Source organism: Gekko japonicus, unplaced genomic scaffold (genome assembly GCF_001447785.1).
Source record: "Gekko japonicus isolate JY-2015 unplaced genomic scaffold, Gekko_japonicus_V1.1 scaffold221, whole genome shotgun sequence".
Lineage (NCBI taxonomy): Eukaryota > Metazoa > Chordata > Lepidosauria > Squamata > Gekkonidae > Gekko > Gekko japonicus.
Window position 1 is genome coordinate 777,596 of NW_015170281.1, and position 14,340 is coordinate 791,935.

The following is a 14,340-nucleotide window of genomic DNA, read 5'->3' on the forward strand; positions in this document are numbered from 1 at the left end:
TCGATGTTCAGTCTTGCCATGTCATTTTTGACCACGTCAAGCTTACCTTGATTCATAGATCTTACATTCCAGGTTCCTATGCAGCATCGGACTTTCCTTTCACCATCAGACACATCCACAACTGAGCGTCCTTTCGGCTTTGGCCCAGCCGCTTCACTCTTTCTGGGGTTACTTGTACTTGCCCTCTGCTCTTCCCCAGTAGCATATTGGACACCTTCTGACCTGAGGGGCTCATCTTCCGACGTCATATCTTTTAGCCTTTTGATACTGTCCATGGGGTTTTCTTGGCAAAGATACTGGAGTGGGTTGCCATTTCCTTCTCCAGTGGATCACGCTTGGTCTGAGTTCTCTGCTGTGACCTGTCCTTCTTGGGTGGCCCTCCATGGCATAGCCCACAGCCTCATCGAACCACGCAAGCCCCCTCCCCACGACAAGGCAGTGGTCCTTGAAGGGGACGTTGAACATTAGAAGTGCACTACATAGAATGGTCAGCTCTAATGATTGTTTCTGTTAGAGATTATTTAAACAAACAGAAACAGCATGTGGTGTACAGGCTTGGATCAGTGAAAAGATATCCATGGGGTTATCTTTGCCAGAGCTGAAAAACATTGACTCTCCCCTCATGCTGTTCATGGGAGTTCCCTGTTCCTCAGAAGTAGCATGTTAAGTAGGCATTTTCACCTATAGTGGGAGAGGAACAGTGACAATATCACACACTACAGATGGAAATCCCTTCTGTCCATGAAAATTACCTGTAGATCCAAGCCGCAGTCTTTCCTGGACTGTTCCAGTTCAGATTGCTGGTGAAATTTCCTCTTTTGAATACTCCACAGTGTAAGTATGGGTAGCATTCCCACACAATTTTCCAGCAGTGGTCTGAAATGGTTTCACTGAAGTATAGGTGTTCAGCTGAAGTATATTACTGTTTTTTATTGAAACTGAGCATTTGCTACTTTCCCAACGACATTCTCATAACATTCTCTTATTGGTTAAATTCCTTGTGTGGTATTTTTTAAAGTCTGTTTTCTCCTTCTTCATAGCTTCAGGCCTAAGAACACCCATGGCAGTACCTTGTCCTTACCCTGCACCATTTGGAATAGTACCACATGCTGGAATGAATGGTGAGCTGACTAGCCCTGGAGCTGCATATGCTGGCCTGCATAACATCTCTCCTCAAATGAGTGCAGCGGCTGCAGCGGCGGCAGCAGCTGCAGCTTATGGGAGGTCTCCTGTGGTAAGCGCTTGTGCTCTCTCACTCTTGTTTTTGAATGGGCAGGTCTTATTTTCATTCAAGTTAGTGTTCAAAGCATGAGAGAGCCAGAAATGCTTTCTGTGGAGAGCAAGAAATGTTTTCCATGGAGACATCAGCTTCCTCTTGAGTCCTTCTAGTAAATCCCGTGAATTCAGGTCTCACTATGCTTTTAAGAAGAATGTGTGTTTTGGGGTAGAAAGCTTCATGCCCCTGTTACCTGTTAGATATATGGAAGAAGGGACCCTGTAAAGGAATTCCAGGGTCCTGTTGCTGCAGCGGCTATTGTTTGTTTAGGTTGATAACTAGTGAGTCAGCTTTACAGGTATTCAAGGGGCAGGATTTGGCCCTTGGAACTCTGATCCATACTTTAGGCAATACAGACAATCCACATAGTGAGAGACTTTTGTTCTTTGTGTTTCTTGAATGGAAACACCACAATGAAAAAGCATTTTCAGTTGTTTTTCACATAAGGGCCACATTGTAAGAATCGCTCTTTGGTTAGGATAGGAAGGAGAATAGCACTACAGCACACTGCAACTGTGGGAATGCTGTTGCCTTTCTCTTTTTTTAAGTTCATAAAACAATCAGGTTCTTTTGTACTTTTTATTCTTTGGCCACTTGGATACTTTATATGCTGTAATCTTAGGATGTTACATTCCTTCAATTTCTTTATGCGCTTGGTCCCAGATTTAATTTAAAAATGGATATTGCCAATTATGCTCTCTGTTCACGTATATTTTAAGGGATTTGAACTGTTGTATGTGGGGAGCAGGTTGCCTTGTAAGGAGGTGTGCATCCCAAAGGCAATGTACTTCTAAAATTTGAGATGCTTGGAACATGCAAGAGGGAAAAACTGCTTATAGACCTTTGAGAGGAAAAAGGGCTAGGCACTGTTAGAAACAGAGTGTTTGGCTAGGTAGACCTCAGCAGGACCCATCTTTGTTCTTATTTTTTGAGGGAAGTTTTGAAGCCCCTCATTTAGAGGAGCAGGTAGAAATGTTAGCATTTTCCAGTAATGCTGTGAACTTTCTTCTTTTTGTTTTGCGAAAACTTCAGGTTGGTTTCGATCCACATCATCATATGCGAGTCCCAGGCATCCCTCCAAACCTGACAGGCATCCCAGGAGGAAAACCGTGAGTGTTAAACGTACCAACTCTATCATATTATTAAGCTTTGTTCATTTTCCTTCCTCTGCGATACTGAATTCCATGTATGGCAGAGGGTGGTTAATCCTTGTTTTAATCTTAAAAGCCTATTTGGCAGTTTTTCCCATAGGTGAATGTTCGCCAAGGGTATCAGATGCTGTGGATAAAAGAGGGCATGGGGATGGGGTTATACTTCTGCACTTGGACGTGCTGGACTAAGGTTGCATGACTTGGCACAGAAATGTAAATTGCAACGGGTTCTCTGGTGTGCATGTCTTCTATATTCTGCCTCTTGGTTTAAAAATAATTCCTTTGTGCACAAAATAAGCCCTGCAATCAATTGCAGACTTACTGGATTCCATAAACAGCATTGTGCAAAGGAAGGAACACTGAAATGTTCTGTTTGATTGAAAATACTGAAAAGAATTATGGTATCATAATGTACAAATACATCCTTGATAGAGCTGACCGGAAAAGGTGACATACTGTTACAAGCTTGGCTCCCTGGGAGCAAGGAAGAAAGGAATTGCGTAATTAATATAAAGAAGTTTTCACTCTCGCTTCTCTTTAAGCAAAGAGAAAATAACAGAGTGATCCAAGACATTTGTGGCACTACACTTCCCTTTATGGAAACAAAAAAATAAATAGTTTACATGTAAAGTCACAAAGCTGTCAAGAATCGTTAATAACTATTCATCTTTTTTCTTCTTACAAACTTAACATGAGGTAGAGTACTAATTTCTCTTCTTTCTACACATTTTGAACTTTTGATTTGTTTCATTTTTAGCTGTTTCCATCTTACATGTCTGGTAGCTAGAGTTATGTTCAATAAAAGCAGAGTTCTTATGTCTATAATGGTTAAGTAGAATTTTGGAGGGGGTTGGTGAGAGAAGGCAGTTCTATTCACTATTGTTCAAAATTATTACACAAGATACAAAGAAGTCTGAAGAGGATCCAATAGAGGAATGACCTTCCGGGCCATCAACTAGAGCCTCAGTTTGCTGTTCTCTGGCATGATTTCATACAATTTAATAGAAGTATGCCAGTTTACCTTTTACAATGTGGCTTTGCCTGTTCAAAGCCCTAAATATATGCAAGCATATACAAAAAACAGAGAAAATGCCATTTTGTACTGCTTAAAAATGCCAGCATGTATTTAAATAAGACTTGCTGCTCAGTCATCAGCTTCAGTGCCACAAATAAAGTAGGTGAAGCTCTCTTCCAAGAGATTTGTAAGCTATCTTCAGAGGCCTGTGTGAGTTTTCCACATGGGTACTACTTCTACAGAACAGCTAGTTTCTCTCTTGCTTCTATGACCATATATTTCCATATAATGTGCTCCAGCTGTGTCCAATAAAGTTGTGTTCAGTGACAGAAGTGCTCTAGCACATCGCATTTTAGAACAAAATTTTGATCACTGAAGTGTTCTCCCTAGCAGGGTGTTTGAGATGAAGTTGTTGATAGGTTATTCACAAATGGCCAAGCTGGCAGTCTCATACAACATATTCTTCCCGGTGAGGCTAACTGTTGCCATGTCAGTTCAGCATTGATTGGTCTGTCATTTTGGCATTGGTGCTGAAACCAATGTAATTCCTTGGTGCTTGTATCAAACAGTAAACGCAGGACTATAAAAACCTGGCATGTAACTAGACAAGTTATACTGTGGAAGTTTTTTTGAGAGTGTCCTTTATACTTGATGCAGTTTTGTTCATCGTGACTAATTAGAATGTTTTTCTCTCTTCCCACCACTCCCCCAGAGCTTACTCGTTTCACGTCAGTGCTGATGGTCAAATGCAGCCTGTTCCTTTCCCTCCGGATGCCCTTATCGGGCCAGGCATCCCACGCCATGCTCGGCAGATTAACACCTTGAACCATGGGGAAGTGGTATGTGCAGTGACCATCAGCAATCCTACAAGACATGTGTATACTGGTGGGAAAGGCTGTGTCAAAGTCTGGGATATCAGCCATCCAGGGAACAAAAGTCCTGTGTCTCAGCTGGATTGTCTGGTGAGTAAAAATGCATGTTCAGGGCAGGGTAGAAAGTGTGATGTTGACAAGACAGCCATAGAAGGGCATAATCATTGGTGGTTATAGAAGCTGTAAATGAACTGCCCATTTTCATGTTTCTATGTATAGTATTGTTTGTTTGTTTTCCAGCAGAGCTTAAAAAGCATTTATTATTCCATTTTATCAACTGCTTAACCCATTAATCACATATTTTAAACTGTGGGATTTAATTTAATTGGGTTTCATTGGGACCTGTCCTTTTTGATAAGAGGTTTCAGCACTGATGGCATAGTTTGTGAATCTCTCAGTTTAGGCAATATACTTTAATGTGCTTTTAAAGCAAAAAAAAAAAAAGTTTAGTTTTGTGTGTAGCCAAGAGGGGGGAAAAACATACTGCGATAGAGATTGAAATTGTTGCCTGAATAAAAAATCTGTACCATTTAAAGGCAGGCAAGTACTCTACAGAAGTTTTCATCAAGCTTGGAACATTTGGATTCATGACAGTATTTCCATTAACTCAATGAGGCTACAGTAACTTAAATGTATTGGCTTAACTAGTGTTGACAAACTTGTTCTTGATATTCCAGTCTCTCATTGAGTAAGCTTCTGGGAGCCACAGAATCATGTTGTGATCTCTGTCTCTCTCTCTCTCTGCAACATCTTAATAATCATGGAACTCTTTTCAGCCTTAGAGGATAGGGAAGACCTTAGCAATAATCCTGTAATGATGTGCATGTTCCAAGGATGATGATAATGCTGAGTCTTAAAAAAAAAAACACTTTAAAGGAACTTCATATACATTATTTCAGTTATAATTGCAACAGTCCTGTAAAGGAGGTCAGAATTATATTTCCTCATATTGGTGGTGGGGTGCCCAAGCTAATTGTAATGGCTTCCATAAGATCTACTAATCACTTCACAGCAGAGATAAGATTTAAACCCAGTACTTTTCGGTTTAAAGGTGTGTTATGGCCAGTATGTTCCTCCAGCTCTAACACTACATCCCATCCTATTCTAGTATGAGTGCCTAAAGCCTGATTCACTTTCCTCCCATCCCAGCATATGACACAGCAAAAATCTCCCTAAAGGTATTATATAGGAACGTACGAATTATTTATGTATGCCAACCCACCATTTATTAGGAACTTTTCTCCTGTGTCATTTGCCCTGTGGTATGATGTCTTCTGCTGTTGCCAGTGGAGTGGTTTGGCTGTTAATCTGTGGGTAATAAAATACTATAAAGGAAAAATGCTTGCCAGATTTCAGTCTGAATGCTCAGAATTTTCCTTGGCATTGGCAGCAGAATTTACGAAGTGATTGTATGCTGAGAGCTGTATTAATCTCCTTCGAGGGGTTAAAAAGCAGAATCAAAGCAGTGGGCTCTGTGTTTTTGTTTTTCGATGTAGCCAGCCTCATAAGCGTTCAACTACACGAGCTTTGAACTGTTTGGGGCTGGGCGCGGGTTTGTGCGTTTTGATGCTAATTAAGATTAAATATCTCTCACTGCTGAATTTTGTAGATCAAGTTTAAGTACTTCCCTAATGTCGTGTAATTTTCTGGCATTAATCCACTTTATCATTGTCATAAGTATAAATGGCTCATTAAAGCCAAGAGGGAATACAATACTTTTATGGATTTCTGCTCTCATGTTAATGCTGTTTTCCTTTCCTCATGAATAATCTCTTGATGGATTCTGTCTCCACAGAACAGAGATAACTACATCCGCTCCTGCAGATTGCTCCCAGACGGCCGCACCCTGATTGTCGGTGGGGAAGCCAGCACGTTATCCATTTGGGACCTGGCAGCTCCAACTCCACGTATCAAAGCGGAACTGACATCCTCGGCTCCTGCCTGCTATGCTCTAGCAATCAGCCCTGACTCCAAGGTCTGCTTCTCTTGCTGCAGTGATGGGAACATCGCCGTGTGGGATCTGCACAATCAGACTCTAGTCAGGTAGGTCACCCAAGCTTGGATTGTCAGGCTGTGATGAATGTCTGTGATGAATATAACCTGTATTTGCCTGTGTGGTGTCACATCGGTAGAGCCATACATAAAAAGCAGCCAGAACCTAAAGAGCCTGATAAAAAATTGTGTGCCTGCATGTAACATTTCGTATACATTTTTATGATCTGTTATACGCTTGGAGTCTTTCCATTCTATCAAGAGACAATTTCCTGATTAGCTGTAATCCTCCAAATGGGAACCATTGCAATGATGAGTGACTTTGAATTATTATCCATAGTCATTTGTGGCCTTATATCTTCCTACCCTGTTTCGCCACTGTTGTTGCATTATGAGTCTTTTGGGGGGAAAGAATACCGTTTTCTAAAAAGAAGGAAAAAGTGTATAACTTGCTTCTGGGACCTGTGGATAGGTCACCAGGCTTTAAACCTAATTAAATACAGATAAGATTTTGAGCAGCTTCATGCTGGGAATTCTTAGGTACACATTGGTTTGCAGTTACCGCCAGTGAAAGGATAACTAAGCTGAAACTAATAACATGTACAGAATCTAAAGAGTAATTGTACATGAATATTTGGAACGTCATCAGCTAATAATCCTGTGCAGACTGCTCTGCACTGAAGTTGCTATAAGATGATGGTAAATTTAGGACAGTGTGCTAAATGTCCTTAAGGAAGATACTTAAGCTTGTGAAGAAGAGTTCATTGTAATTCAAAAGCTTGTTTCCAGCAAACAGAAAATGGGTTGGTTCTCTACCTTCTCACCTGTGTTTTGATTTCAGAACACCTTCCACACTTAAAAAACACTTGAAGCACTTTGAAACTCACATCTCAAAACAGACATATTCCCAAAGCACATGTGCTTGCTCCGTATTTCACTCTTCTCCTCCCTTGACATTTTCAGACAATTCCAGGGCCATACAGATGGAGCGAGCTGCATTGACATTTCTAATGATGGCACTAAGCTCTGGACAGGAGGCCTGGACAATACAGTGAGATCCTGGGATCTGAGGGAAGGAAGACAACTACAGCAGCATGACTTCACATCACAGGTGCTCTCTCTTTTATTTACTTTTTATAAAAATATAAAGATGTTTTCAAAGCTGTCTTGAAGGGCACCCACAGAAGAATCTTTCCTTTGTTTTCTTCACTGGTGTTCATTGGGTAGAAAAATCTCTCTCCACATCCCCACCCAAAAGCCTCATATGCTTGGGTTGACCCAAGTCTTTCCCCCCCACCACTACAAGGAGCAGAGAGTCTTATTAATATAATATGGTCACCAGACTAAATGGCTCCTCTTGGTGGTGTTGTCCTTTCTGTAGATCTTTCTCCAAGGTCATGTTTTAAAAACATCTAATTTAGCCCAACTCAGAAATAAATTTGAGATCTTGATTACTACCTTATGTTAAATACCATTAATTGATTTGTTTTGTTTACGTGAGCTGCTGCATCTTAATGTACTTTAGCAGTCTGATTTGCATTGTAAAAAACGCTGTGTGGTAGACAAAAACATGTTCATTGTTTCCAGTGGAACCAAAACAGTCTTTTTAGAAAGCATCCTATGTCCACCTTTCAACCATCAAGCTATGGGCTTTTTTATGTTTCAGATCTTTTCATTGGGTTATTGCCCAACTGGAGAATGGTTGGCTGTAGGGATGGAGAACAGCAATGTTGAGGTCCTGCATGTCACTAAACCGGACAAGTATCAATTGCATCTTCATGAGAGTTGTGTGTTGTCTCTGAAATTTGCTCATTGCGGTAAGCAGTTGAATATATGCTAGTAGTTTCTTCTATTTGCCAAACACACATCATCTGAAAACAGGGAAGGGGGAACCAGGTGTCAGATGTAGTATGATTTTATGGGCATGATTGAATTTTAATCCCTCACATTTTGGTAAAGAATTCTGGTGCGTGTTGTGGTTTTCACTAAGAAGGGGAATAGAGAGGATATAGTTTGAGGATATTAAAATGACTCTATTTTCCAACAGCTTCTAATTGTAATATCTGATTTCAGGAAAATGGTTTGTAAGCACTGGAAAAGATAATCTTCTGAATGCATGGAGAACACCTTACGGAGCAAGTATATTTCAGGTAAAATCAGGGGAAACCAAACATTACCTGCTCCCCCACCCCTTCCAACACACCTCAGAGCAGATGCACCCATCACCAGCCTTTCCTGTAGGTCAGCCTGTGTAATCTACACCTCTATGTGCCACAAACATAAGTTTGTGCCTCAGAAATGCCATCTCTCAAAACACTGCCTATCTGGTTTTCCACGTGGGGTGGCACATGTGTCCCAGTTTCACAAGTTTATGCATAAAGTGCCATGTTTATTTAAAAATAAACAACTACAGTTGAGATTTTTGTTCTCAGTTCTGTGATTATTTATATTTAAAATGCATATCTTGCACTCTTCAGCCAGTACAGGCTTTTAAAGTGGCTTTATGAAATAAAAGAGCTATGCAATAAAAATATGATTATACATTAAAAATAATCTAGTAGTATCTTCAAATAATGGAGGGAAATGCAGTGGACCTACAAGCAAAGATTTTAATTAACTTAACGTGTGCAGGCCTAGCTAGGCCCATATCAAAGAAACAAGTGTTTAAATTCTTAATGCACTTGTGTTACCCTGACATGTAGATGTGGCAGGAAGTTGTATATTATCACAGCTCCTTGGCTCACATAGATGTTTATTTAGATACTACATGCATACGGTGCTATTAGGAACAGTGAAATGATGCTGCAGTTAAGAGTGATGTATTTCAACTATGCTCAGATCTCTATCATCATGAAGTTCCCTGGGAGACCTTGGGCCAGTCTTCTACTCCCAAGGTTATTGTGAAGATAAAATGGAGATGCATTCATATACTCTCCCCCCCCCCCATGCTCCTTTGAGGAAGAATACAGGAGAAATGTAGGATACTCAGCAGTCTTAGTTAAAACAAGCCTTCTCTAACAGCCAATTATAGGAGTTGGGAGGGGAAAAATTACTATGGTTGGAGATCTTGACTGTAAGCCTTCATGTTTCAACCATCTTTTTCCACAGTATGTTTGTTGCTTGGGTTTGATTCAGTTTGAAGTGAGTGAGTTTGGGGAATGATAGTACGACAGCGCCTCCCTGGGTGTCAGACCAACCAGCTGATCTGTTAGGAAGGCTGCAAAAAGTTACAAATGGCCTGCAGCTTGCCATGAAAAGTGACAACGTAACATATCAGTGTTGTAATCTTTAACTGAATCTTTCGCCAAGTAGTTTTGCAATATTTATTCTTCGGGATTTTTAGAGAATATTTAAAAACTTCATCAACCTCTGAGTAAAAGGTAAAGGTAAAGGTTCCCTTGCTTGAAAGCCAGTCGAATCTGACTCTAGGTTGCGGTGCTCATCTCCGTTTCAAAGCCGAAGAGCCAGCGCTGTCCGAAGACGTTTCCGTGGTCATGTGGCCGGCATGACTAAACACCGAGGCGCACGGAACGCTGTTACCTTCCCACTGAAGTGGTCCCTATTTATCTACTTGCAATTTCTTGCTTTTGAACTGCTAGGTTGGCAGGAGCTGGAACTAGAGATGGGAGCTCACCCCATCATGCGGCACCCGGGTCTTGAACTGCTGAACTACTGACCTTCCACAGCCTGCAGTTCAGCGTCTTAACCACTTGAGCCACCGCAGCTCCTTAACCTTAACCTCTGAGTAGCTCCTTAACCTCTGAGTAGGGGTGTGCAAAAAACCCTGGTATTTTGGGGGTTGTGTATATTGAACCCCAAAATATTGGTATCTCACAATATTCCCAAATCCCAATACCAGTATGTTGTTCAGATTTGGTAAATATTTGGGAAAGCTGAATTTTTTTCGTTCCATTATACCCTATGGGGACCATTATAGTCAATGGTCCCCATAGGCTATAATGGACAATCGATCCGAGGGTATCTGTGGCTCCGGGGGGGCTGTTTTGTTTTAGGTAGAGGCACCATATTTGCATCATAGCTGCTGGTGACTGCCCTCACACACACACGCACCCAAGTTTTAAAAATATTGGACCAGGGGGTCCAATTCTGTCAGCACCCAAAGAAGGTGCCCCCATCCTATTTTGCTGTTAATGTAAGGGGGGGGAGGCATTTAAAGGGTTCACAGTCCCTTTAAACACCTCCAAGCAGTGAGTTCACCAGGAAGGCGTTTAAAGGGACTGTGAGCCCTTTAAACGCCTTCTGGTTGAACTCACCACAGAGTCACACAGCTTGGAGAAGGCATTTAAAGGGACCACAAGCCCTTTAAATGCTCTTTGGGTTCAGCTATCTGGTGACCACAAAAATCCTGAATATTTTGGGGGCTTTCAGGGCTTGGTCATTTTGGATAGCCAAAATGCAGCCCCATTCAGTAACTAACTTTAAAAATTGCCAGTATTTTCCAGGTATTTTTTCGACTCAGTTTATGCCGAATGCACACCTCTACTTCTGAGGGTTCTAGCTTTACGCCAAATCAATTCCCTGTTCTAGCACCTAGCCAAGAGTTATAATGTTACTAAGCCTTTCTCACATGTCTTATTTATAAAATTTGGAGAGAATCTAACCAGATAGAATCTTTGTAGAATGGTAAACTTTCTGTTGGGATATAGACACATTAAAGAGCAATATCTAGAGGAATTTGTACTTTTCATGCCAAACATAATATGTGAGAAATCCATGAGACTCTGAACCAAGTCAAAAGTAACAATAATAATTAGGTCACCTGTAAACCAATGGCTCAAGTGGTTAAGACGCTGACCTGCAGGCTGTGGAAGGTCGTTAGTTCAGCAGTTTAAGACCCGAGTTGCTGCATGACGGAGTGAGCTCCCATCTCTAGTTCCAGCTCCTGCCAACCTAGCAGTTCGAAAGCAAGAAATTGCAAGTAGATAAATAGGTACCACTTCGGTGGGAAGGTAACAGCATTCCGTGCGCCTTGGTGTTTAGTCATGCCGGCCACATGACCACGGAAACGTCTTCAGACAGCGCTGGCTCTTCGGCTTTGAAACGGAGATGAGCACCGCAACCTAGAGTCGGACTCAACTGGCTTTCGAGCAAGGGAACCTTTACCTTTACCTTAAACCAATGTAGTCCTCTTTCCAGTTGGGTCTCCCTTACTACTTTTTGTGGCCTCTATGCAGGCTTATATTGGAAACTACATGTGCCAGTTGTGAAATCTTCTAGAACTTCTCTCAGCCATCATGCATCAGCCTCCTCTTGAGTTAGAGATGTTTTCACACTTTTTCCCCTGTGTTCCTGTCCAGTTTTTATTGTGCGGTCATTAGCCCTGATTGCTTTCATTGTGTTTCCTGAATATAAGTATCTCAAAATCACTTTTGAGCTGTTCCATGTTGTACTAGTATGCAGCTGATGGGGGGGGGGGGTTGGTATATATGGAACTGTACTTAGACAAGCAGTTCCATTACAGTCTACAGAATGGGGTCACAACACAGTTATGGAAGAGGATATAGAGATGAAAAAATTAAAGAATGTGGCTTAACCATCTTAGATTTCAGTATTTGTACAAAGGTTGAAATATTGGAACTGTTTGGTACAAGGAATGGTTAGTAACACTCTCCTTTCTCTCTGTTCTCCCCCCCCCCTTCTGATTCTTTAGTCCAAAGAGTCCTCTTCTGTGCTTAGCTGCGATATCTCTGTGGATGACAAATACATTGTCACTGGCTCTGGGGACAAGAAAGCTACAGTCTATGAAGTTATTTATTAGAGACAAATCGTACTCCTCCTTGTAGCACTTTGTTGTATATTACTTTTTTCTTTCTCTCCACAAACCGAGGACTGAAAATGTTCATCAAAAACCTGGAATTTTCCCCACCAAACTTGCTATTTAGTAGCAAATACTCTTTAAGAACCTATAATACCAAATCTCCAGCAATCTACTTGGAAGAAGATGGAATAAGCATACTTAACAGGGAACTGACTCTTTTAACTGTGTATTATAGCTGTAATGTATTTATTTTGTTTAAAAGAAAACTTTCTAACAAGGAACTGACTAAATAAAGTAATCTGCTTCTGCCTTGGATTTAAAGGTGCGTTTGTTTTTATATTTATATTGTTGGGGCGTGGGTGGTTGTGGGAAAAGAAGGAAAATCACAATGTATTACTAAGGGGGGGGACTTTGGCTGTTTAGCAGCTCTGATCACAAATGAGTTCTTCATTAACTGGCACTGTTTGCGAAATAATGCATAAGTACTGTCAGAGGCAACAGCCTGATTTGAATGAGCTTATAGAAGTACAAAGACTGTACATGGTAGAAGAAGATAATCTCTCACTTCATTCACTAGGCCTGCCTGGCTTCTGGGGCCTCCCAAGTATCTACAGGTGGACAAAAAATGTGCAGGACCTACACATGTAATGTCCAGCACTGATAGGCCCCACTCATATAAACATCTCTCAGGGAGGAGATTATGCTTAGTGTTAGCACCCATGGGGGTAAATGGAAAGTCAAAGGAAAAACAAAAACAGTAAACATTTTCTGCTGTTACACTATTAGCCACTTGTGTTATGAACTGCTCCTGTTTTACAAATTATAAGTCATTACTGTACAAATCCATTGCTTGGCTGAGCAACCTCCTTGGAAAATGAAGCTAAAGCACGATGAGGATGCAAGATCTTGCCCATTCCATCTATAGAATCCCATGTTTGGGGGCAAATGCCGTTAACTGTCAGTGGCAAGTTTAATAGTTGCCTAATTCACAGTCAGACTTAAATGCATTTAAAGAAGACACCAAATACTTGTCTCCCAAACAATAGTGTTCTTCGCTTCTATAATAATCTGCCATTTTACATGGTTTGTAAACAGAGCTACATACAATGTTATGCTTTTGAGACCTTTAAATACAGTGTGTGGTTCAGGTTTTTTAATATCACTTCTCTTTTGTGTGTTTCAGCAAGAAGTACAATAACCTGTCTCAAAGAATCACCTTCATCCCTCCTGGACATTTTTGCCACATTTCTTTGAAAAGGGAGATGTGTGTCTTTGGGCAATTTTGCAGTTACAAAGAGTACAGAAAAATATTTGATATATTCATTGGAAATGGCACTGAGAAGGGAATGGATTTCTACAAGTGTACAAACTATAAAAGCGGGGACCTTAGAGGTAGGATTTAGAAGAGCACTCATTCTGAAGTGCGGAACAGAATGGATTTTCACTTGGGAGAAGGACTTGCTTTATTTACCGCCAGTTCTATCCAAGTCTTAGTTGATCGTCCCTGAAACGGACGCAGGCTGAGCCATTGTGCCAGAAACATTGTGTTATCTTTTTATGTTGTTGTTGTTGCTGTTAAACTATGACCTGTGACATATTTTTTTTAATGCTTTAAAAAAAAATCTTTAAGTCTGTGGATCTGCTGATGTACAGTGCCTTTGCTGCTATGGATCAAAATCAAAAGAACTGTGTAGATAAACCTTTATTGTGTAAGTAGAAAATTACTTAATTTCATACTAGAAATGGGTTAATGCTGCAAGTTGAAATGGACTGTTCATTGAAGTTCCAAATGTGGTAGCAAAAAAAATTGTGTTTTAAGTGCTCAGTGTTTGATGTCATTAACAGTTTCGTAATACTCTACAGTGTAGAAAGATTTTGATACTAAACTGTGTCATTGTACATAGTTCTAATGCATTGTATTGACCACAAGTACTTCTATAATGGTAGATTATTGTTTGTGCATTCAAACTTTTAAGCATTAAACATAAGTAACTTGTAAGATGTTGTTTTCCTTATTTTTTCCCTCCCATTTGCATTACAGAAGTAAAGGCCATTTCAAACTTCAGAGTGAACAATATGTGAGTAAAGGGCACTTTTTCATCCATGTGTATGTTCTCAGCTAGCTTTGTTCATAGAAACCATGTGTGGCAGGGCTTCCCAACCTTTTTGAACCGGCAGGCACATTTGGAGTACTAGCACAGCGTTGTGGGCACATCCACAGAATGGCTGCTGCAGGAGGTGGAACCAGCTGCATA

At 40.8% G+C, this 14,340-nt stretch overlaps 1 protein-coding gene across 5 annotated transcripts in view; it reads left to right on the top strand.

The window, feature by feature from the left end:
- The window catches only part of TLE4 (transducin like enhancer of split 4), a 193,655-nt gene extending 179,649 nt beyond the window's left edge, over positions 1-14,006 (top strand). For all 5 annotated transcript variants that reach the window (XM_015417784.1, XM_015417785.1, XM_015417786.1 and 2 more), the window contains 9 exons: positions 1,041-1,234; positions 2,309-2,385; positions 4,155-4,404; positions 6,110-6,357; positions 7,270-7,417; positions 7,973-8,123; positions 8,380-8,456; positions 11,978-12,407; positions 13,269-14,006. In XM_015417784.1, the coding sequence (XP_015273270.1) occupies positions 1,041-1,234; positions 2,309-2,385; positions 4,155-4,404; positions 6,110-6,357; positions 7,270-7,417; positions 7,973-8,123; positions 8,380-8,456; positions 11,978-12,085 (1,253 nt within the window). In that variant the 3' untranslated portion in view covers positions 12,086-12,407; positions 13,269-14,006. The remainder of the gene's footprint in view (positions 1-1,040; positions 1,235-2,308; positions 2,386-4,154; positions 4,405-6,109; positions 6,358-7,269; positions 7,418-7,972; positions 8,124-8,379; positions 8,457-11,977; positions 12,408-13,268) is intronic.
- Positions 14,007-14,340: the final 334 nt, after the last annotated feature.